The sequence below is a fragment of the Podarcis bocagei genome (genome assembly GCF_964188305.1).
Source record: "Podarcis bocagei genome assembly, chromosome: 5".
NCBI classification, from domain to species: domain Eukaryota; kingdom Metazoa; phylum Chordata; class Lepidosauria; order Squamata; family Lacertidae; genus Podarcis; species Podarcis bocagei.
The window spans coordinates 28,763,955-28,785,641 of record NC_138129.1 but is presented as its reverse complement, the minus strand read 5'-3'; the positions used below and the strand labels follow the sequence as shown (position 1 = coordinate 28,785,641).

The 21,687-nt window shown below is 44.1% G+C and overlaps 2 protein-coding genes across 12 annotated transcripts in view; one reads left to right on the top strand and one right to left on the bottom strand.

Moving 5' to 3' along the window:
• L3MBTL1 (L3MBTL histone methyl-lysine binding protein 1) overlaps positions 1–20,371 on the top strand; it is a 43,579-nt gene extending 23,208 nt beyond the window's left edge. For 5 of the 6 annotated variants that reach the window (XM_081196127.1, XM_081196131.1, XM_081196128.1 and 2 more), the window contains 14 exons: positions 867–971; positions 2,697–2,832; positions 3,690–3,790; positions 5,026–5,177; positions 6,554–6,630; positions 7,225–7,310; positions 7,763–7,873; positions 8,118–8,232; positions 8,892–8,988; positions 9,413–9,610; positions 11,045–11,091; positions 12,405–12,562; positions 13,016–13,078; positions 15,307–20,371. In XM_081196127.1, the coding sequence (XP_081052253.1) occupies positions 867–971; positions 2,697–2,832; positions 3,690–3,790; positions 5,026–5,177; positions 6,554–6,630; positions 7,225–7,310; positions 7,763–7,873; positions 8,118–8,232; positions 8,892–8,988; positions 9,413–9,610; positions 11,045–11,091; positions 12,405–12,562; positions 13,016–13,078; positions 15,307–15,441 (1,581 nt within the window). In that variant the 3' untranslated portion in view covers positions 15,442–20,371. The remainder of the gene's footprint in view (positions 1–866; positions 972–2,696; positions 2,833–3,689; positions 3,791–5,025; positions 5,178–6,553; positions 6,631–7,224; positions 7,311–7,762; positions 7,874–8,117; positions 8,233–8,891; positions 8,989–9,412; positions 9,611–11,044; positions 11,092–12,404; positions 12,563–13,015; positions 13,079–15,306) is intronic. The other variant, XM_081196132.1, reaches the window with a different exon arrangement.
• Positions 1–21,687, bottom strand: part of LOC308588109 (uncharacterized protein) — a 336,103-nt gene that overhangs the window by 200,890 nt on the left and 113,526 nt on the right. The gene's annotated exons all lie outside the window — the stretch shown is intronic.

The following is a 21,687-nucleotide window of genomic DNA, read 5'->3' as shown; positions in this document are numbered from 1 at the left end:
AATCTACAGTGTATTCTTTTGAACGTATTATATATATTTTTAAGTGATCCATAGTAGTTTAACGTATCTATTGGAAGCACTCTGTTTGAGATTAACTTGATTTGACCATGTAGACAGTATTTTTGGATTAGTGAGGAGGCTGCATCACTTACTCCCCATTTTCATACACGTTTTCCCCATCCTACTGGATGTTCTAGATAAACCAGTTTTCCACATTTTCAGCACACTTCATGCTAAGCCTGAGAGAATCCGATTCCTCTTCCCAGATGGAGAACAAAAGCTGTGTGTATGGCTGCTGCAGGAGTCTGTTGACTATTACCTGTGACATCACTCAAGGCATACACCTCCCTGCAGCTGCTTTATGCGTGTTTTAATAAAGGTTGTGTTCATACATAAAGCATGGAGCATTAGGCAAGTAGAGTGTGCTTGGTTTGGGCCTTCTTATTCCTGCAGGGGTAAACTAACTATGATCCTTGACTTAGTGCTGTGTCCAAACCCAGGGTTCATGCTTTGTTCACTCCAACAAACCATGATTGGCAAGCCAATTCTTTATTATGGATAGGCCAATTTTGGTTTCTCTCAGTTCCTCATTTTTTCAGTCTTAAGTTCAGTTCTCCACATGTCCTCATCAGTTTGCAGGTTGTTGTTGTTTTTAAGTTCTCATGAAAACCAACAGCATTTTAATGATAAGTTCTCCTAATATACACATTTTTGTATGCTATTTTCCCCAGTACACACATTTTTTTGCAAACCATTCCCCCCCTAATATAATGCAGAATTCCATTGGGTGAGCGGTGTAAAAGACAAGCAGCCCAGCAATGGCAATAAAACATTTTTCACCTTTTCCTGTGGTTCGTTCCTTTTAGCACCAGTCGACCCCCCAGCACAAGAATGGTTTCAAGGTGGGGATGAAACTGGAGGGGATCGATCCTCAGCACCCTTCTATGTACTTCATCCTGACTGTGGCCGAGGTGAGATGGGTCTGTCCATTTGCGTTCTCTTGCATCTGAACTGCTGAAGGCCACGATAGGTTGCATCTAAAGTAGCACTGAGTAATGCATCCCACCGGCACATGGATTTCCGCTTGTGTAATGGGACTTCCCTCCCGTTTCCTTCCCCTGCATATGCCCTAAATTTGTTCTAGGAGGACCTGCATATTGGGGTGGGGGGCAGGGGGCATTGCGCATGCTGAAATCCTTGTGCTGACAGGACATGTTAGTAGGATACTACCCATTGCCTCCCTCTGGGTTTCTTTCTGGCTATTCTAAATACAACTAGAGCACAGCCCCATCGGATCTGTTTTATGAGTGTTTGCTGAAGTACAAAGCTTAAATAAGTCACCAATCTCCCTGAAATGGAGTTATCAGATCCTTGCAAAGGGTCTTGTAGAAGCTCACTTCATGGAGCACTCCAGGGCTCTGGGTTCAAGCCAAACTTGCAGAGCAATCCAGAACCCCAAACTGCTGTACTGTAGGGGGTTAGGATGAGGCAGAGGTGCCCTGCGTCAAACTCAGCTGGGCTAGGTTGGGATCTGCTGGTGGGGCTTTGGCCACTGTGGATCTCCCAAGAGCACCTACCACAGGTAGGCAGAAGCTACTGCCAGTGGTATTCTGGCTGCTGGCGTTTGGAGTATATCCTTGAAACAGGCTCAAGCTGGGCTAGCCAAGGATCCACTGTATTCTGAGCTGGTCCAGCTACCAGAAGGTTGATGCAGCAGGTCTGATCCTGACCTCTGCTGCACCTGCCTGGAACTGACCTAGCAAAAAATACTGGAGTTTAATTCCCACCTGCCAACTGTAGCTGGCAGGGCTCTGAATGTGACAATAGCTCTTCTGCTCTGTTTTTTTTATTTTGACATATCTATTTTTATTGATACTTTTACAAAAGTTCATGCCCAATACAAAGTATCTTTGTATAATACACCAGAATAAAAAAAAGTTTAAAATCTAATCTAAAAAAAAGAGAAGAAGACAGGAGGAAAAAGAAGGAAGAAGGAAAAAGAGAGAGAAAATAAAATGGAAAATAAAATAAAATATTTTTTCAGTTTTCAAATTCAGATATTACAAGTTCATTTTCTCTTTTACCCAAAAAGTCCATGAAAAGTTTCCAATCCTTAGTAAATGTGAGTAATGATTTGTCTCTAATTAAACACGTTAACTTTGCCATCTTGGCTAAGTCCAATAATGCTATCAACCATTCCACTGTAGTAGAATGGCTGTATCTTTCCATCTTTGTGCATATAACAGTCTCACTGTTATATATTGGAATGCTTTTTTCTGTTAAGCCCCATTGCTGCCTGCCAGGGGTTAGACTAGACCCACTGAACTTCGGATCCATCCCTGTGTTTGCAGAATCTATTTCATTAGACATTGTTAATTTGAGATAGAAAGCAGCTATGAACCAGTTAGAAATCAAATGTAAATGCTTACACTATTGTAGATTTTACGCACAGACTGCAGACTGGGAAATGGATGAACTATGATGTAAGCATCATTTACCTGTGCCAGATTCCTACCTCTCCGGAGGTAGAAAAATAACTGGTTGCTGGACCCAGCATGTCAGAATTTTGACAGACCAGCCCAGTAAGGGATGGAAACAACCAGTAAGTTTGGTTTATCCTTTCCAGAAAGAGTTGCAGAATGAAAACCCATTCATTGAGATAGCATGTCCCTTTCTGTTGCTTTTCCTGCATGCAGGTATGTGGATATAGGATGCGCCTTCATTTTGATGGCTACTCTGAATGCCATGATTTCTGGCTGAACGCTGACTCCCCAAACATTCATCCTGCCGGCTGGTTTGAAAAAACAGGACACAAACTCCAGCCCCCCAAAGGTGAGTGAATTAGGGTGGTGCATCTGCAGGCACAGCTTCCATCCTTGCTGCAGGAGAAATCTCAGCATCTCCCCAAATGTGGAGATAGCCAAGCAAGAGTGGCTGCCGGCATGTGGGAACCTGAATCACAGCCCTGTTTGCATAACTGAGTTGTGTAAATTGCACCATAGGTAAATTGGATTGAGAGAGGGACCTCAGTAGCTTTCAAGGTGTGGGTGGGGAAAACGTGGCTTTCCAGATGCTGTGGGGGTTGCTCTTTCTATCCAGCCTTTTTCCCTGATAGGGACTCAAGGTGGCTTAAAACTAAAATAGGAACTGCTGGAAACATAGAGGGGAAAAACCCAGTTAAACATTAATTGTGCTGGCTGGGCCTGATGCGGATTAGAGTCCATTAATGTGTGTGGGGCACAGGTTCCCCATCTAAAGCACCATGGTAGCAATTTAAACAGGCATGACTCCCCCTAAAAAATCCTGGGAACTATAGTTTGTTAAGGGTGCTGTTTCCCTCACAGAGCTACAATTCGCAGAATGAAAAGGGATTGATTGTTAAACTGCTCTGGGAATTGTAGCTCTGGGAGGTGACGTGGAATCTCCCAACAACCCTTGGCACCCTCAATAAACTACAGCTCACATAATTTTTTGGAGTGGGGAGTGGGAATCGTGACTGCTTGAAGTGGTACCACAGCACTTTAAATGTATGGTGTGAATGTGGCCTTAAAGTATCTCAGTGTCATCCCAAAAGAAGCTGACATTTGAGGAAGCTGAGAAGCACCACCACTGTTCACTTGTTTCCGTAGGTCAAAGAGGGAGGTGTGGCTGCCCACTGAAATGCTTTTTTCGCCTCTTTTTTATTTTAGGATGTCTAGGTTACAAGGAAGAAGATTTCAACTGGGCCAACTATCTGAGGATAACCAAAGCTCAGGCTGCTCCAAAGCACCTATTTTTCACTCCAGACAGTGTGAGTAGCTGTGATGGCTTGTGAATGCTCTTCGCAAGAAGTACCTCTGCTCACTCAAATATATATCTATATAGATAGATAGATGATAGATAAATAGATATACACACACATACACACAGTCTTTATTTTACATATGTACAAGCAGCGCATTACAATCATGCATCTGAATCCTCCGGCTCAGATTCTGGGAGTGGCTTCTTCTCCAACAGAAAAAGCAGGGAAGTTTCACATGATGCCTCTCCCCCCTCCTCTTTAACTCTCTCCTTTCTCTGGCAAATAGGCAAATAGGCATTGTCTCACTGTCTGTGCCAGAACTTCCTGTGTGGTGCTGAGGCTCTGGTTCAACAGCTGTCCCCTCCTTCCTCAATCACCACTTCCTGCCCCCCTCCCTCTGCCTGTTCCTGCTCTGGCAATACCATGACAGCAGCTGACCCGTTTGCCTGCAAACTACCCCCATTCTCTGTGCTCTGGAAATTGTGGCAAGAGAAATATTTCTGCATACAACAACACACAAAAGAACCTAGCCTGCCCCGTTAGTGTGCCCCCAGGATTGGAAAGCTTCAGAGGAGTAAGTTTAGTATCGATGCACATGCAGGACCCCGCCAGACTGTCAGTATTTCCGGCATACTGGAAATTAAGGTTTCTGCAGTTAAAGTGGATTAAGGTCCTATTGCAGCAAGTCCCTCCCTCCTTTTAAAACAGCAACACTTGGAAAGTGACAGGGATATGCCTTGAATAGTGTGGAATTCAGGAATGAGTAACAGGAAGACGTGTCAACACTTCTCAAGCAGATCAGGATGAATGGAGGATGAATGCTTATCGTCATATAAACATCCCACAAACAAATCAGAGCAAATGCTCAATAAACACTAGATATCATCTGATCTCCACAAAAGTTTTGTGTAAGGAAACCAGAAGAACTGCTCAGTAAACAGGTTATCTGGAGGAGCCCATCATAAAAATAAGACTCTCAACAGAATAAAGAATTGAATTGGATTAATACTGTGGCCTTCCACAGATTGATTACTTGATGGAATTTAAATAAATTACCAATACTGCATTATAGCTGTTTGTTGTTTTTGTATTTGATGCCCCGAAGGAAGTGCAAGATAGGTGCACCATCAGCTCCACCTACATGTTTGTGCGATTCACACATCACTGCTACACCTCAGGATTGCAGCACATGGGTGCATGTATGAAAAGGGCCCGGTTTTTTCTTTCTTCTGTTTCCTCAGAACGCTGCTCCTACAGGGTTCCAAGTGGGTATGAAGCTTGAAGCAGTGGACCGCATGAATCCTTCTTTGATATGCGTTGCCACAGTGACAGATGTGGTGGACAATCGCTTTTTGGTGCACTTTGACAACTGGGATGACACATATGACTACTGGTAGGTGAGAGAGGAGCAGAAAGATTGCACAGAAAGAGCAGTCTTAGGCTGAGTTGTAGGTGTATCTTGCTTGATAAAAGCCTTTCGAAATTTCGAGGAACGTTAACGTGAAATTGTCCTGAGAGTTATAATTGCACACCTCTCATTGAGCCACTCTCTCTGTTCCATCAAGTCTACTGTCTTGGAACATCATTTTGTATTTTGCTGGAATCTTGGTTGTAACTGTTCAGAAATGGAACCAAGTTTATTAGTATTATTATTTACAAAGATTAGTCACATTTTTTCCACTCAGATGTTACATGGTAACTTGTACAAAGTTACTGTTTGCAAGCCTTTTTGTACTTACACAATTTCTGTGCAACTTCCCTGTCCCAAACATTATTGATCCTGTGTTAGGGTATTTGGGCTTTCGTTAGTTGATTAAGGAAAGGAGGAACCATTAAAGATGGTTTGGAAGCATCTGATGAACTCTTTTAAAAATCTACAGGTTTACTGTAGATTTGGTGGATAGAGGTGAGGTCAGGGTGGCATGGGTGCACCTACATAGCCGAAACGTACTGCCACCTTCCTAAACCCAATCCAGGTAAGTGTTGTAACACCAGTAGGGAGCGAGTGGTGCTGTGGTCTAAACCACTGAACCTCTTGGGCTTGCCAATTTGAAGGTCGATGGTTTGAATCTGCCCAGTGGGATGAGCTCCCTTTGATCTGTCCCAGCTTCTGCCAAACTAGCAGTTCAAAAGCAAGTAGATAAATAGGTACTGCTGCGACGGGAAGGTAAATGGTGTTTCTGTGCACTCTGGCACTCATCACGGTGTCCCATTTCGCCAGAAGCGGTTTAGTCATGCTGGCCACATGACCCGGAAAGCTGTCTGTGGACAAACACCGGCTCCCTTGGTCTGAAGTGAAATGAGCGCTGTACCAGTGTTGGGAGGGCAGATCTGTGATGCCACCTCGCCACACAGCCAATGACTTTTCCCCACCTTAAGTTCATTTCTCCGTATTTCTGTATCAATTTGCAATTTTTTAGAAAAGACAATGAAAATTCCCTGCCATTTCAGTGAGATTTCTCTGAATCGACTCTTTTCTGTATTTTGCCTAACACGTGTAATTTTGCAAAGCAATTTCCCCAGTATAATGTGTTTTTGCATCTTATTGTCACCAATATAGGCATTTATATGCACGCTTTACCCTAAGTATATGCATTTTTGTACACACTACTTGGCTTGAGAACTGCATATCAAAATTTGGAAGAGTGTGCATTTTGAAGGATGACTGTGTTTCAGTTTGCATATTCTTTTGGAAAGTGTACATTTGGTAGCTTTGCCTTTAAATGCAGATTTAATCAAATTTCTCCCCTGCCACTATTTGTATTGCAGGTGTGACCCCAGCAGTCCCTACATCCACCCGGTTGGTTGGTGTCAGGAACATGGGAAGCCCCTCACTCCTCCACAAGGTGAATACACAATTGTTGCCTGTTCTGCTTCTTACTGCAGCTGCTTCCACACCACACAAGACATGCCCATTGGGCCATATTGCTTAGTACTGTTATCAATTGCAAGTTTTTAGTTTTTGACCACCTAGAAACTCACAGTAGCATTCACACAAACTACACATCCATGTGGACATGATCTCCACATCAGAAAAAGTGAAGCAGCTGAAAGTCTTTGTTGAAATGGATGTCAGTGCAGAATTTGCTGGAGCAGAGTCAGAATAATCTCTCAAAAATCCTATGATTATTCAGTTCATGTCAGATTTTGAAGCAGGTGCCTTTGGGCTGGTGCCTGCATTCCCATCAGTGTATTGCTTATTTCTTAAATTTCAATTAGAAATAGAGCAGAACATCCATAAATCAATTGTAAAGCCTACCTTTGTATAGCATGGGCTGAAGGTCACGGGGTGGACAAACATTGTGGGGGAATCCACTTTATAGGTCAGTGATTTGCACATAGCTGATGCTGACCATCTTGAGTTCCTGAGAGCTTATTGCAACTAGTGAAGGATTCTCTCTAGCAAAAGCCTGTCATCTGGCAGACCCTTTCATTTCCAGACTACCCTGATCCTGAGAACTTCAGCTGGGAAAAATACTTGGCAGAAACAGGTGCTTCTGCGGTGCCAACTTGGGCCTTTAAGGTGGTGAGTAGTCTCTACCATATATAAGCAAACATTTCCAGGAAGGGTTGTGGCAATGGTGGTGAAATGGGTACAGGCGAGGAATCTGACCTTGATGCATGTCCCATGCAAATGCTCACAATGCAACTTTACATGAAGGATAGGGTTATCAGTGGCTATGACTCATGATGGGTCTGTTACCTCCAGTATTGGAAGCAGTATGCCTCTCAATATCAGTTGCTAAGGATCCCAAGCAGGAGAGTGCTATTGGGCTCATGTCTTGCCTGTGAGTTTCCAATAAGCATTTGATTGGCTAGTGTGGGAGTCTAATCCAGCTGGGTTGAATTCAGGTTGAATTTTAGCAATCTGCAAGGCTTCACACTCTTGCCAAACTAGTAAATTCTCCAAGTCCATCACTCTGCAGATATGGATAGATAGATAACTGTTCTAACCACCCTATTCTCTTCCCTCTCCAGAGGCAGCCCCACGGCTTCCTGATCAACATGAGGTTAGAGGCAGTGGACCGAAGAACTCCCTCCCTGATCCGAGCAGCCTGTGTGGAGGATGTAGAAGACTACAGGGTAAAGGTGGGTTTCTTCCTTGCTCAGTCCTTATACCTTATTGGTGAATCACTGAAATATAGGCCAGTTGTTAATAGGGGTGGTTGACCTACATTGGAAGCAAGAGCAGAACTTCTGATATAACATTGAGGAAGCAGCCCTGGATACATGTGTGTCTCAGAACATGCTTGTTGCCTTCCTCCATGCTGGTTTAATGCTCAGGAGATGGATTTCTAAGTCTAATGGCAACCTGTTGATTTGTGCCCTACAGATCCATTTTGATGGCTGGAGCCATATCTACGATTTCTGGATAGACTCGGACCACCCAGACATTCACCCAGTGGGGTGGTGCTCAAAAACGGGGCATCCACTGCAGCCTCCTCTCAGTAAGGACAAATATTGTGCATGGTGCAAGCGTTCACTGCAGCTCTGTTTAGCATACAGCAGCACTAGCAAACTCAGGTCCCCAAGGCCTAGTTCACACATCAATTTTAAACCACAGTTTAAAGTGTGTTGGTCACACTGTTAAAAACAGTGGGCACTTCTCCTCTGGTCTCACTGCTGCCACGCTGCTGGGAGTTAAGCCATGGTTTAGCTTAGTGTTACATCCAAAGGCAGACTTTTGGTTTGTTTCTCCCCAAAAAGGTATGAGTGGTAAGCCGATAACAGACCATGGTTATAGCTCTTGGTTTGGAGAGAAGCAAAGCATGCACCCAGTTTTGAACATAATGCTAAACCAATGGTTTAGCTCCAGCAGTGAGAGAGGAGCAGGGAAAGTGGGAGGTAATTTTTGGACTGCACATTTCCTCTTTCATGCAATCCATAGTATGCATTCACCTTTAAGCCACAACTGAGCTATGGTTTAAAGTGGTGTTTGAAGGATGCCTATGACCATCTTGGTGGTTGTCCAGGGTTTCAGACAGGGGGCATTCCTAATCCTATGTGGAGATGCTGCGGATTGAACCAGGGACCTTTCTGAATGCAAAGCACCTGTCCTTCCCCTAGAAATCTTAATCTGGATCATTTTTCTCCCCTTCTTGTGCAGGGCCAAAGGAACCTGTCTCTTCTGCCAATGGAAGCTGCCCAACTTTGGCCTGTAAGACCCTCCCCACTACCAAGAGTTCCAAATACAGCTTTCACAGGTGAGCTCTTGCCATAAAATACAGAGGGAACTCGTTGCTGAGTCTACTGCTGTAGGCTGCATTCCCCCAGGTTCCCACTACCCATAGCCAAGGAAGCAAGAACTGTGGTGGCCCATGCAGCTTACCTGGAATATGGGTTGTCAATGTAAGTTAATTGTGCTGTACCTGCACACTTGTGGCTCACCAAGGCTGTATCCAGGTGTGGATCAACAAACTTCTGTTGTTGCTGGGCTGTCACAGACTGGAAAAGCATGTGGGACTATCAAGCCCTGGCAAGATACAGTACATGGTTGCTGGGTTGCATTTGGCTTGATAGATCAGAGGTTGGACGCGGTTGTGCCTTATGTGGCATCTGCCCCTATATGTGACAGCTGTCAGTCATATTCAGAACTAAGCACTCCTTTCTGCTTCCCCTGTTCTCCAGGAAGTGTCCAACCCCTGGTTGCGATGGCTCAGGTCATGTGACCGGGAGATTTACAGCACATTACTGCATCTCAGGGTGCCCCCTGGCAGAGAAGAACCAGGGAAGAATGAAGGCAGATCTCTCAGACACAGAAAACTCCGTCCGAAAGAGGAACTTGATCGGCTTCTCTCAGCGGAAGAAATCACGGCACCATGGAAGGTAAGAAGGCAGCTGGCCCTGGTGATACACTTGGACTTCCACACTGAGATTAGTATATTATCACACCCAAGTGAAACGTTTTTTGAAGTGAAGGACATGAGGCAGGAGTTGATAATGCAGGTGAGCTGCGCACAGGTGAGCTGCAAGCAAGCTGCCGGCCAGCTCTGTAGAGCCTCCTTTTATTGACACAAATATGCAAACCCAGGCAGATACATTTTGGGCTGTGACCTTTACACATCTTCCAGTCCCGAGATCGTGGGGTGGTACAAAGTTATTTTGGCACCTGTTTCCACCGCGTCATTTTCCCCTTGCACAGTGTAGGACGAAGGAGACAAAACGTCTCGAGAGACAAAGCTTACAAACCAGGCACCGCAGACTACTGAGACCACAAAAGGTTAGACAGAGGGCACGATGTTCAGACAGCTGTGGCTTTGTCTGTGAGGAGGGGTGTGCTCCTCACCCCAAGGTCTCGCATGCAGGCAGGCTGAGGCTGGCTGCGGGTGGGGAGTGTGCTCCAGACCCAGCGATCATTCCTACAGTTTTTCTCTTCTTTGCTCTGTGGATGCTCCATAGAGCTTAGCCATTTTATATTACCCCTCCATATCTATAGCAAGTTTGGGGAACCTCTGGTGCACAAACCGAAGGCAAGCCCCCACTCCACACTTCTCTGTCTGGACCATGTTGTTCCCCAGGCCACGCCCCCTACTAGCCCTGTTTTACACCCTCCTTGTTTCCCCCCAGGTAAGATGTGTCCTTGAACTCTTATAACGCTTGTTGCTTGCTTGCTGGGAGGCTAGAGATGGGTGTGCAGTTGTGTGTAGAAACTAACCTACTGCTCTGCTTCAGGGTGGAACTCAACATAGTGCTAAAAGGCTTGTTCCCATCAGCACAAGATTTCTGCCGCCCCCCATGCTGTTCTGCAGGTTCTTTAAACCCTTCAGAGTGGATTTGGGGGAGGTGTTGGGAAGGAAAGATGGGGAGGAGCCCCATTGCACTAGCTTCTGCTAATGGAACTGAATCCAGCCCTATATCTGCAGTGAGACGCACTGTCCTTGAATGTTGAAGGAGCAAGTTTGCCCCCATTCCCCTCCATTACAGTGATAATCCTCAATGTGAACCAGATGCGTTAAGGAAATGCCTGGATCAGGCTTAGGCAAACTCGGCCCTCCAGACATTTTTGGGACTACAATTCCCATAATCCCTGATCACTGGTCCTGTTAGCTAGGGATCATGGGAGTTGTAGTCCCAAAACATCTGGAGGGCCGAGTTTGCCTATGCCTGGCCTGGACATACAGAGACCTGGTTCAGACAATTCTCCCCTCACCTTAAAAAGATGTGTGAACCAGGCTTCAGTAAATGGGATTTACCAAAACTTGTCATCTTTCAATCCATGCACTGTGGATTTTGAAGATGAAGCTTGTTTTATTTCTCTAGGGGACGACCTCCGAAATACCGGAAAATCCAGCAGGAAGACTTCCAAAGTAAGGGCATATTATCTCTGGCTGTGTTTCTCTAGCAAGCAAACAAAGAGCATCTCTTATAAGAGTGTGTTAAAAGGTGGACAGACAATACAACAGGGGCTCTTTTTATATCCTAAACAAATGGACAAAATGCACTTTTTAGTAAAAAAAATATATAAAAATGCAGTTTAAATTAGAAACAACACACCTAAGACATGCATTTTAAATATGATTATTATTTTATATTTTGAGCAGTATCTTTGTTAAGATATGGTCTGATGCTTCCCGCATTTATGCTGTTTAGATTACTGTGCCTATCACCAGTGACTAAAATCTTCCTAAAATGGAATGTGAGAAGGGTTAAGATGCTATTGAGATGCTTCTTGGACTTCTGTAAGCCAAAAGCTTTCATCCACATGTCTGCAATCCACCTCTCCCTTAGCCCTTTGCACTGCATCCTTTTCAGCGCTAAAAGTTGTCAACCTGGGCAGTTTCCAGGAAAGCTTATCTCTACAACTAGATGGTGATTCCTGATAGGTTCATTAAGTCCTGCTTCATATGATTGCCGTATGTTATGTACTGAGTTTAATAGGATCCAAAAGGCAGCAGTCTGATTGGTCCTAGAACAATAGGATCCAGAATGCAGCAATTTGATTGGTCCACAGGAGCCACCCAATCCAGCTCCAGGTGGAAGGGAATCCGCAACCTGATTGGCCTACAGGAGAATCCCGGAATTAGCCAATCACTTGGGGCCCATTGTGTAAATAATGTATATAAGGCAGACATTCTGGGGGAACTTCCATTCCTCCTCACCACTATGAGCTGAATAAAGAGCATGAAATCCACTCTCGACTCGGAGTATTGGGGAACTTGTGGCCCTCCAGATGATGGCGGATGACTTCTCTCATCCCTGCCCATTAGCTGAGCTGGCTGGGGGTTATGGGAGCAAAAGTTAAACCATTTCTAGCCAGCCACATGCACATTTAGGTTGCAGTTTAAATAAGCGCCTATGCACATCCCTGACGGGTTGCAAATCGGCCTGGATGGATGGAGCAGAACCAGGAGGAAAAGAAGAAGAAAGAAAGCCCAGCTGGGGTGCAGTGATTCGGTGGCACAGAGCACAGGCACTGGAAGGATTTAGCTTCACTCATGCACCGCTTCCATGGATTTATTTTGCAGCAAGCATGGCTTTGCTGCTGTGCTGTTAGGTCCTGAATCTCTTCCAGGCTTCACAAATCATTCAGACGTTATTACCATAAGCTCTAAGAGAAGAAGAAAAGGGGCCTCTTTCTTTGCACGTTAGCCTGACTTGATGCTTTGAATGTCATTGCCAGCTATTTCTTCAGACAATATGCACCAGTCTCTCTTTATGTCAGCCTTGTCAGCGCACCCAGACCGTTCCCTCTCCCTCTGCTGGGAACAGCACTGTAAGCTCCTGCCTGGAGTGGCTGGGATCACAGCATCTACTGTAGCCAAATGGACCATTGATGAGGTGAGCCATTCCTCTTGTCATTATCATTACTCTTGATTGATTTGGACCCCGCTTTGAAAACGAAACATACACAAGATGCCTTAGTTCACATCAGAATATAGTAAAAAGAAAAGTAAAAAATGCAGGTGCACTCCCCCCAAAAAGACAAACAAAACGGAACAGGAATTTTAAGCAGCACCAGAACACACAATAACATGAATTTTATACAAAGGCCAGGTTAAATAAAACCATCTGGAATATTGGGGAGTTTGGGTTTGCTGTTGGTTTGGTTGTAAGTTGTTTTGGGTTGCCCTGGGCAAAAAAACAGTGACTAACAAATTCAATAGATGGTAATAATAATACATATGTTTTCTCTGAAAGGCAGCGGGGGCAGAGAGACAGACAGAGAGAGAGGGGGGGGGAGTGCTTGTTTCCATTCCCACAGTTATTTCCTGTTGTGTCTTTTCTGCAAAGGTCTTCAGCTTCGTACAGACACTGACAGGTTGTGAGGACCAAGCGAAACTCTTCAAGGATGAGGTAAATTCCATTGGTATTTGGAGAACGATGCAGTAGTAGAACCATCAATTGCAGGCTGGTCCTAGAAGCCCATCTTGGCAACACCACATCCTGTTTGGTATATAGTTTCCCCTCTGTTCTATTTCCTCAGAGACAAAACCAAAAGAGATGGGATTGATTCAGTGTAGCTAACATTTTAAATATCTGATGTCTGAGAAGTGAATTCCATATTTTCATGCGCAAACATATATAATAGCAGCCTGAAGATCACACTCAGGAGTTGTACAAACAGGCAAAACCACCAGGAGCCTTTTTCTGTTGGTCTGGCTGAGAGTTACATGGCAACCACCTTCCTGGAGACAAGGCTGGTCCCCTACCTTTTGTATCAAACATGATTTAGTTTTGGCCCACAGCAAGCAGGAGAGGAGAGCTGGCCCAGAGAGAGGATAGCAGGGGGCCCAGTGGCTCCTTCCACTATACAGTAAAACCTCCGCGAACGTCCGCCTCGTCTAGCATCCATTCCAGTGAACGTCCGCGGCAAACCCAGAAGTACCAGAATTGGTTACTTCCAGGTTTGCAAACCACTCCATGCGTGCGCAGACGCGGCGTTTTGCTCTGCGTCATTTTCAGCTAGTGGCTGGGGCTCCGGAACGGATCCCAGTCACAAAACAACGTACGACTGTACAGCTACAAAGCAATGAGTTTTATGAATTTAATTCTTATTGATCTTACTGATCTTCGTAAATTTACAACATACTAAACAGAAATGACTTCAGTATCCCTGGCCTTTTAGCACTAGAGAGCAAAAGATGCTACATGCAAGAAAATGTAGCCACATGATCGCCTCATTTCTGACTGCAACTTATTTATAAAAGTATTTTTACATGACCCAGAGTACAGTGGTACCTTGGGTTACACGTTTTCAGGTTGCGTACCGCGGGAAACCCGGAAGTACCAGAAAGGGTTACTTCCAGGTTTCGCTGCTTGCCCATGCGCAGAAGTGCCAAATTGTGTCACACACGTGCGTAGACATGGTGCTGCAGGTTACGAACACTGCGGGTTGAGGACATGCCTCCATCACGGATTATGTCCACAAACCGAGGTTCCACTGTATCATACATTGTACAACTGGCTGAGTAGGAAAAAGAGGTTGAATGGCAACAGAATTGGGGCTCAGCTTTCAAATAGAGTGGTACCATCATTGGGTTGACACCTGGTAAAAACCCATCAAGAGGGGCTCGTTATTGGGGATCAGCAGTTGCTTAGCCACATTATGCATAGGTCTGCAAAGTCACATTTTCAAATGCTGAAAGGCCATCAATAGGGATGGGTGAATTTGTCAGCTTCATTTTCTCATTTTTTTCTAATCTTTCATTACACATTCCCACATCAGTTCACAATATTTTTCTTTTAAAAAAGGCAGCTTCATGAAAACCCTCTGTCCACAGTTCCAGTCTCATGTACGAATTTTTGCAAAGCGCTTTCCCTGAATATCATGCATTTTTATGTTATTTTCACGAACATATGCATTTTTGTGCACACTCTACCCTAGTATATGTGTTTCTGTCCATGTTACGTGGCTGGAGAACTGCATTGCAAAATTTGGAGAGGTGCAGATTTTGAAGGGCATCTGCGTTTCAGTTTGCACTGGCAAGTGCAGATTAGGTGGATCTGCCTTAAATGTGAGCTGAAAAGAATTCTTCCCCATTCCAGGTCATTGACAATATTTTCAAATGTACCCACTGAATTTAGCTCAGTGTTGGTGCTTCAAAAGTATCCATTGACTCCTGGCACACATCTGCTCTTTTTGGGGAAATCCAGCATGCAAACATAGACTGGCCAGTTCTTGGAAAAGCAGATAACACTTTGCCCACAATATTCCCTTCTCAAGTTTTGGATGCTAGCCATAACTATCACACAGCCAAGGCATGTCCTGGAGTCATTAGCTGTATACACGGCCTGGTGGATCAGATTGGGATGAAGCTTCTTGGCGCTGGTCAGATGCTGGGATGTGATGCGCTGTTACAAAAACTGCATTTTATTCCAGAGGAAACATTGAGTGCAGATAGCTTGCAATCTCAATCTCAAACCTTTTATTGGCATGTCGACAGAATTCTGAAAGGTTCAGTACAATAAAATCACTCAGCAAAATCCAGCAATGAAAACACTGTTGTATAACATTTTTGCTTTGTGTACGCTTGCATGAGAGAGAAACAGGCACCTTCAACCATCTCTCTTTTCCTCCCCAGATGATTGATGGTGAGGCATTCCTTCTGCTGACTCAGACTGACATCGTGAAGATCATGAGCGTCAAACTTGGCCCAGCGCTTAAAATCTACAACGCCATCCTCATGTTCAAGAACGCTGATGATACCTTGAAGTGAACCACCCTTTGACTTTTCTCCCACGTGGGAGCTGCCAAACTCTCTGTCTCGGCAGAGTAGAGACCTTCCCGGCTGCTGCAGCTGTAAAATCCTGCCAACTTGCTCTCTCTTTTGAGTCTTCGTCTTTGTTTACATGCCAAATCCATTCCCTGTCTGTCTTCCTCCAGCCAGCCTTTCCAAATACTGCCCTGATCCTGTCTAGCAGTGGAGCTCCAGCACTGACCTGCCCAATCTCACAGACCCTATTCTCCTGATTGTTTTAAAGGCACACACAACAGGAATTTGGAGATTTGGTTTGCTATCGGGTTTAACCTGCCTTGAATTTAACTTACTCAGCTGCCCAGGTTCTTACATTATAAAGCGTGCCTGGATTCACATGATGCAGAAGAGGAAAATATTTACAAATGGACCACCGGCGTGATCACCAAATGGCAGCACGCACTGGGAAGCACCTCTGATGTTTCAGGGCAAAAGTCAGTCTCTTTAATAATCAGGGATTCGATCGTGAACTTCACAAGGGGCAGAGTATCTACAATATATCCAGGGACTGGCTGAAGCACTAAGTAAGTGTTGGTCCTTCCAAGACAGGCTACAGGACTAAGTACATTATTGATGAAGGAATCCATCCTAACAATTCTGGAGTCATTTCTGCTGTTGCAAAAAAAAATTGGTGCTCAGAATTTATAGACTTGTAATATTGCCATGCTACTTGTAGAGGATGAGAGAAACAAAGAAGATCATGTAATAATGTTCCTTGGGTTAACTTCTGTTCCTTCTGCAAAGCGCACTTCAAGCAATTTTTCTTTTTAATATAAAAAAATGTGTGGGAGCAGAGTGTCACAGAAAACAAGCAAACTAGCAACATTTGTACTTTAAGCAAAAGCATTCTTCTGATCCATGGGAGGAGTGACTGCTCTTAGGGATAGCCAGCTAACGTCGTTCTGGCCTGGCAGGTGCTTGTATTGTATGAGAAAAAGAAAACAGATTCTGTACAATGCAGCAATTCTTAATTTCTTTGTTCTGGACGCATCAGCTGTGCCCCATCAAACCATATTTAGTTCAGTGTGTGCCAAATGTTTACATTCAGCTGCTTGACACTGTCCCTTTAAAACGAGAAGCTGGCTTTAAAAAAGAAGAAGTTTTTTACCATATGGATACAATGTGAGCCTAAGCTTTCAAGCTTTTGAAAATAATTCTGCTGTTGACTACATGGGGTTTTTTCTTGTGTCCCTTGATGTTGACTAATGAAGCAATGACAGAGGCTGTTCTGATGAGCTACTTTCCCTATAGTGTAGCCATGTGACTAAAAGGCTCAGGTTGCAACATCAGTTCTACCCTTAGATAGTGAGGAACTGGCCTCAGGCGGCAGATTTCTGAATGCCGTTAAAGGACAACAACTATTCTGTTAATGTATTATTGTTTGTTTGATGGAAGTTGAAATGCCATATGAATTTTCCACTTCCAGTGCCAAAATATCTTGGAATGGTCCTATAGAGTTGGGGAATCCCTTCTAATTTCAGCAGTCCTAGATTTAATTCTGGACGTTTTCCACTCCATTCTCCATCAGTCATCTCGCTTGACAGTGGTCCCATGTAATAAATTATGATTGAAGGCTTCCATACACAAGCAGTGATTTGGATCTAGGTTTCTTAGACCCAAATCCAACCCATTTGCTACAAAGCATTCTAAATGTATTTCTTAGCATAAGAACCTCCTTAAAACCAACTTAAAGTTGTTGTTTTTTGTCCCCCTTAAGTCTGTGAAGGAAAGTCTAAAGTTTCTTAACCATACATATGCCAGCAACATGTCTCATAGCAGTGTGGTCTGCGAAGTCTACTTTCTAATGTTTGGGTCAAATTCATGCTAAGCTTCCCATGGAAATGCGGCATTTTGACTCTGACATTATTGAATACTTGGTCACTATTTAGATCTCTTTTTTAACTGCTGGCTGCTTACTGTTCCAAGATAACTTTATATATTGATTTCTCTCTCTCATGGTCATGGCAAGCATTTCTTTTTTTAGCAAGTTTTCTGCTGATTGTGAAATATCTTTCCTTTGACTCCCCCTTCTGTTTACTTGTTAGGAGGCAGATTACTGGGAAGAAGGACATTTTTCATTTTTGAATCAAATCCTTCTAACAGATGCTGCTGGGTGGTGCCAAACTATTCCCATATCCAAAGAGATGCTCTTTTTAGTCAACCAGGAAAGATGAAGAAGGAAAGAACCACTTGACATGCCCAGGTGATTCTTGGCGGGTTTTAAGAGGAAAACTTCCCACTTTTTTTTAAAAAAAAAATGTCCAGTTTGCTGTTTTAGCTGCTTATATAAAGATCAGTCAGCATATTTGTAGGAAACAAATCCTACAAAGCAAGATTTTGTATCACTAACATTCTTATTATGAATGTTCTTATTAACATTCATTTTAAACCTCCAATTATATATACTTTCCTCTTGTATTTGAGACAGGGACTTTGCCAACTCAATGGATGGATTGCTGGGAGTTGCAAGGCGTTTGTCTCTGAATTTGAAACTGGGTGAGGAGGAATATGGCTGGTTCGGGATATACTCTGCTAAGCAGAGGTGTTTGGGTGCTGTTAAGACCACTTGAAAGAAACAGGAAGTGTTTAATGGTGTTGAGGCCATCTTTGCTATTGTCCTGCTGGAACTATAGCCATGAAGAAAATGGCTTCCTTTGTGCCATTTTGAGACAGTGATGGGCCACTTTGCCTCTCTGCCTCTTCAAAGGTTTGAGCCTCTGTTGTTTGGCTCAGGTGAAATGTAATTTTCTGATGGGTCTTGTATGCTGAACTACAACAGGTGGCCCCTTGAGGTCCTCAGTGCCAAATGGTTATTTATGTAGGCTTTTGGAGTTGGGCACATAATCTGTCCTAGATTTCACACCAAATCCCTCTTCCCCGCTCTGTCATGCTGGCTGCTGAGCAAGCTGAACTCGATTTGCACCAGGAATGGAGTCTAGATAGTGCACTGCTCCCTTTGACCCCAAGTTCCTCCAGAGAAGACAATTATCCTTAATTGGAAGTGTGTAAAATGCGTGATCTAATATTGTGTGCTTGTGTTTTTGTGTATGTATGTGTGGGAGACAGAAACAATTATTTTAGTTGTTAGGAATATTCACACTTTTAAGTAACTCCAGCCCTCACCACCCATTCCCATTCATCTACTGACGTAGGTGTGCAACCTCATACTTCTTGCCCTTCTAAGGCAATTGCACAGATGGCTAAGGGATATTTCCTGCTATAATATGGTTGGAACCTTATATTTGGTGTAAAGCAGGGGTAGCCAATATGATGGCCTTCAGATGTTTTGGACTCAAACTACCATCAGTCCTAGACAGCATGGCCAACCATCAGGGAAGATGGGAGCTGGAGTCCAGAACATCTGGAGGACATCATATTGGCTACCCAATAAAGAAACCAAAGTTAAACCCCAATCTTATATGTGTGCATGTATGTGAGGGAGGGTTAAAATGAAACTACCTTTCCTGTGTTTGCTCATTGCTATTTCTGCACATGTTGCTGCCAAACATTTGCTCAGAAAGGCAGCAAGTGTCAGAGAGGAGACAGCCTGGGCCTCACCAGATTCTGTCTTGAAACCTTTGGCACCTCTAAGTGGCAGGGCTGATGAAGACCTTGGCCAGAGGCCCGAGAGAGCTTCTGCCAACCTGAACAGATGGCAGAACCCTAGATGGATCTTGCAATATATAAGGCAGCCCATTTTATACTGCTTGTATGTCCAGTTCCATTTACTGCTGCTGTTTTCCTTATGTTTAGGAATACTGGAGAACTAAGAGAAGCACCAGACTGATTCTCAGAACCTCACCTCAGTAGGCCATTTCCCGCTCTGGCACTACTGTTGTCAGTAGAATTATGTATTAGCTGAAACACCATAGGAGTTATTTTGTCTCAAGCATCTAAATAATAGCTCCTTTTTGCGGGGAGCTAATGGCAGCTAAAATGTCTCCTGAGCAGAATACTCCCATCAGTCCTCAGGTTCTGTACTTGTATCCTAGTCAGTTCCTCCTTAGTAGGCTTGAGGTCATTTCTTCTAAGACCAAGCGAGACAATCAGCCAGGCACCAATCCCAGGGGCTGAGGAGCACTCCCCCCCCCCATTTGCTAATGGCAATATACTGAGTGATGCTTATACAGAGTAAAGGTTACAATGACTTCACAAGGGTGCTGCACAGAGAGCTCTTCTAATTATTCTTTGCATTGCTGTTGCTGGAATGATTTATGTAGCCCATTAAGAGATTTAGATCCCTGTTCTTGTTAAGAACTGATGGGAATCAGTAAAACCCTGACACTAATTCTGGAGTCACTCTGTGTTATGGAACATCAGATTTCATAAAAGATCAAGCCAGAAAATCTGGGAGAAAGACATTAGAATTACTTGTTTGCAGAGGGATCCTTGTGTTGAGGACACTAGCTTCTTAACCCGTGAAAATCCGTGGGTTGAAGCACACCTAAACTTACACTGAATCATGGCTGAGTTGTACTGTAGAGGGGTACAGAGCAGGGACCGCATAACCTCTAAAGGTTTTTTATTTTTATTTTTGTTAAAAACACATTACATTATAAAGAATCAGTTCACAATATGGTGAAGGCTAGTGTGTATGGTAGGAGGGGTGTGTGAGAGTTGTTACTCATCTGTAATTAAGATGCAAGCTATCCCCAGTCGCAAGCAGTATCATTGCTCACAATTGCCACAATCCAGTCATGTATATATGCAGCAAACAGTTACCTATTGTTGGACTACAACTCCCAGACAGCATTGCCCAATGATAAGGGGTGATGTGAATTGTAGTGCAGGATTTGAAAGGTGCCATGTTTACTGCCCCGAGCTGGTTGGTGCTATAGTTCAGTTACTGATTGGGTTTATTCATGAGTTCACAGTTCAAGAAGGACACTGACAAACTGGAACGTGTCCAGAGGAGGGCAACCAAAATGGTCAAAGGCCTGGAAATGATGCCTTATGAGGAACGGTTAAGGGAGCTGGGCATGTTTAGCCTGGAGAAGAGGAGGTTAAGGGGTGATATGATAGCCATGTTCAAATATATAAAAGGATGTCATATAGAGGAGGGAGAAAGGTTGTTTTCTGCTGCTCCAGAGAAGCGGACACGGAGCAGTGGATCCAAACTACAAGAAAGAAGATTCCACCTAAACATTAGGAAGAACCTCCTGACAGTAAGAGCTGTTCGACAGTGGAATTTGCTGCCAAGGAGTGTGGTGGAGTCTCCTACTTTGGAGGTCTTTAAGCAGAGGCTTGACAACCATATGTCAGGAGTGCTCTGATGGTGTTTCCTGCTTGGCATGGGGTTGGACTCGATGGCCCTTGTGGTCTATTCCAACTCTATGATTCTATGAGTAGCCCTCACTCCAGTATCAGGCTAGCAAGCAAACAAAAGCAAGAGAACTTTTGCTTGCACAGTTCCTTGTGCAGCTGCTCATGAATTTCTCCCTAAGTGGATCAGGACCTCTAGAAGTGAGTGTATTATTCGGGGGGGGGGTGCATTTTCTTCTCGGCTACAAAATAGTTCGGTTTGATTGCTCAGAAAATGTCATTGTGTTAGCTTGAAATCTGGGTAGGCTGTGTGGAACAAATGTGAATTTACTGCCTAGAAAACTCTTCACTTTAAAAGGCCTTCTTAACTGCTAGCCCAAGACTCATACTCCTTTAGGAACTCTTTATCAGGAGATCTGGTACTCATTGCAGATGTGTGGGCCAGCTAAGGATCCCTTTCGCGCTGCAGAAATGACATAATGTTGCTCAAAGATTGATGTTCCTGTTGCTGAGTCTCAGCCAGAACAGGGATGTGCATTCCTTCTTCTGCACCCTTGATTACCCTTGATTACTCCCACCCTAGAAATCCAGTTTCGACATCAACTTCAAGCACTTTTGAAATGCAAAAGTCCAAATCAAAATGATAGGGCAGGTTTACTGTTTAGGGCTTATTTGGGGCTTGAGTGCAATGGAAGACAGGAAGTCTTCAAAAACCCTTGATCAATCTCCATCTTTTCTTCTTCCTTTCCCCATGGTCCCTGGGACTGCTGGGTTCACCCTAAATGGGAAGGGAGGGAAAAGTCAGGTAGGTGTGACAAATCCTGCCCAAATGCCCTTTGTTTTAGGGACCAGCTTTCACAGAGGGCAGAGGCGGAGTTTTCAAAAGAAGCATTTTCATGGAACCGAAGCTTTTTTGCACTTTCATTCATTTGCACTTGTTTAATT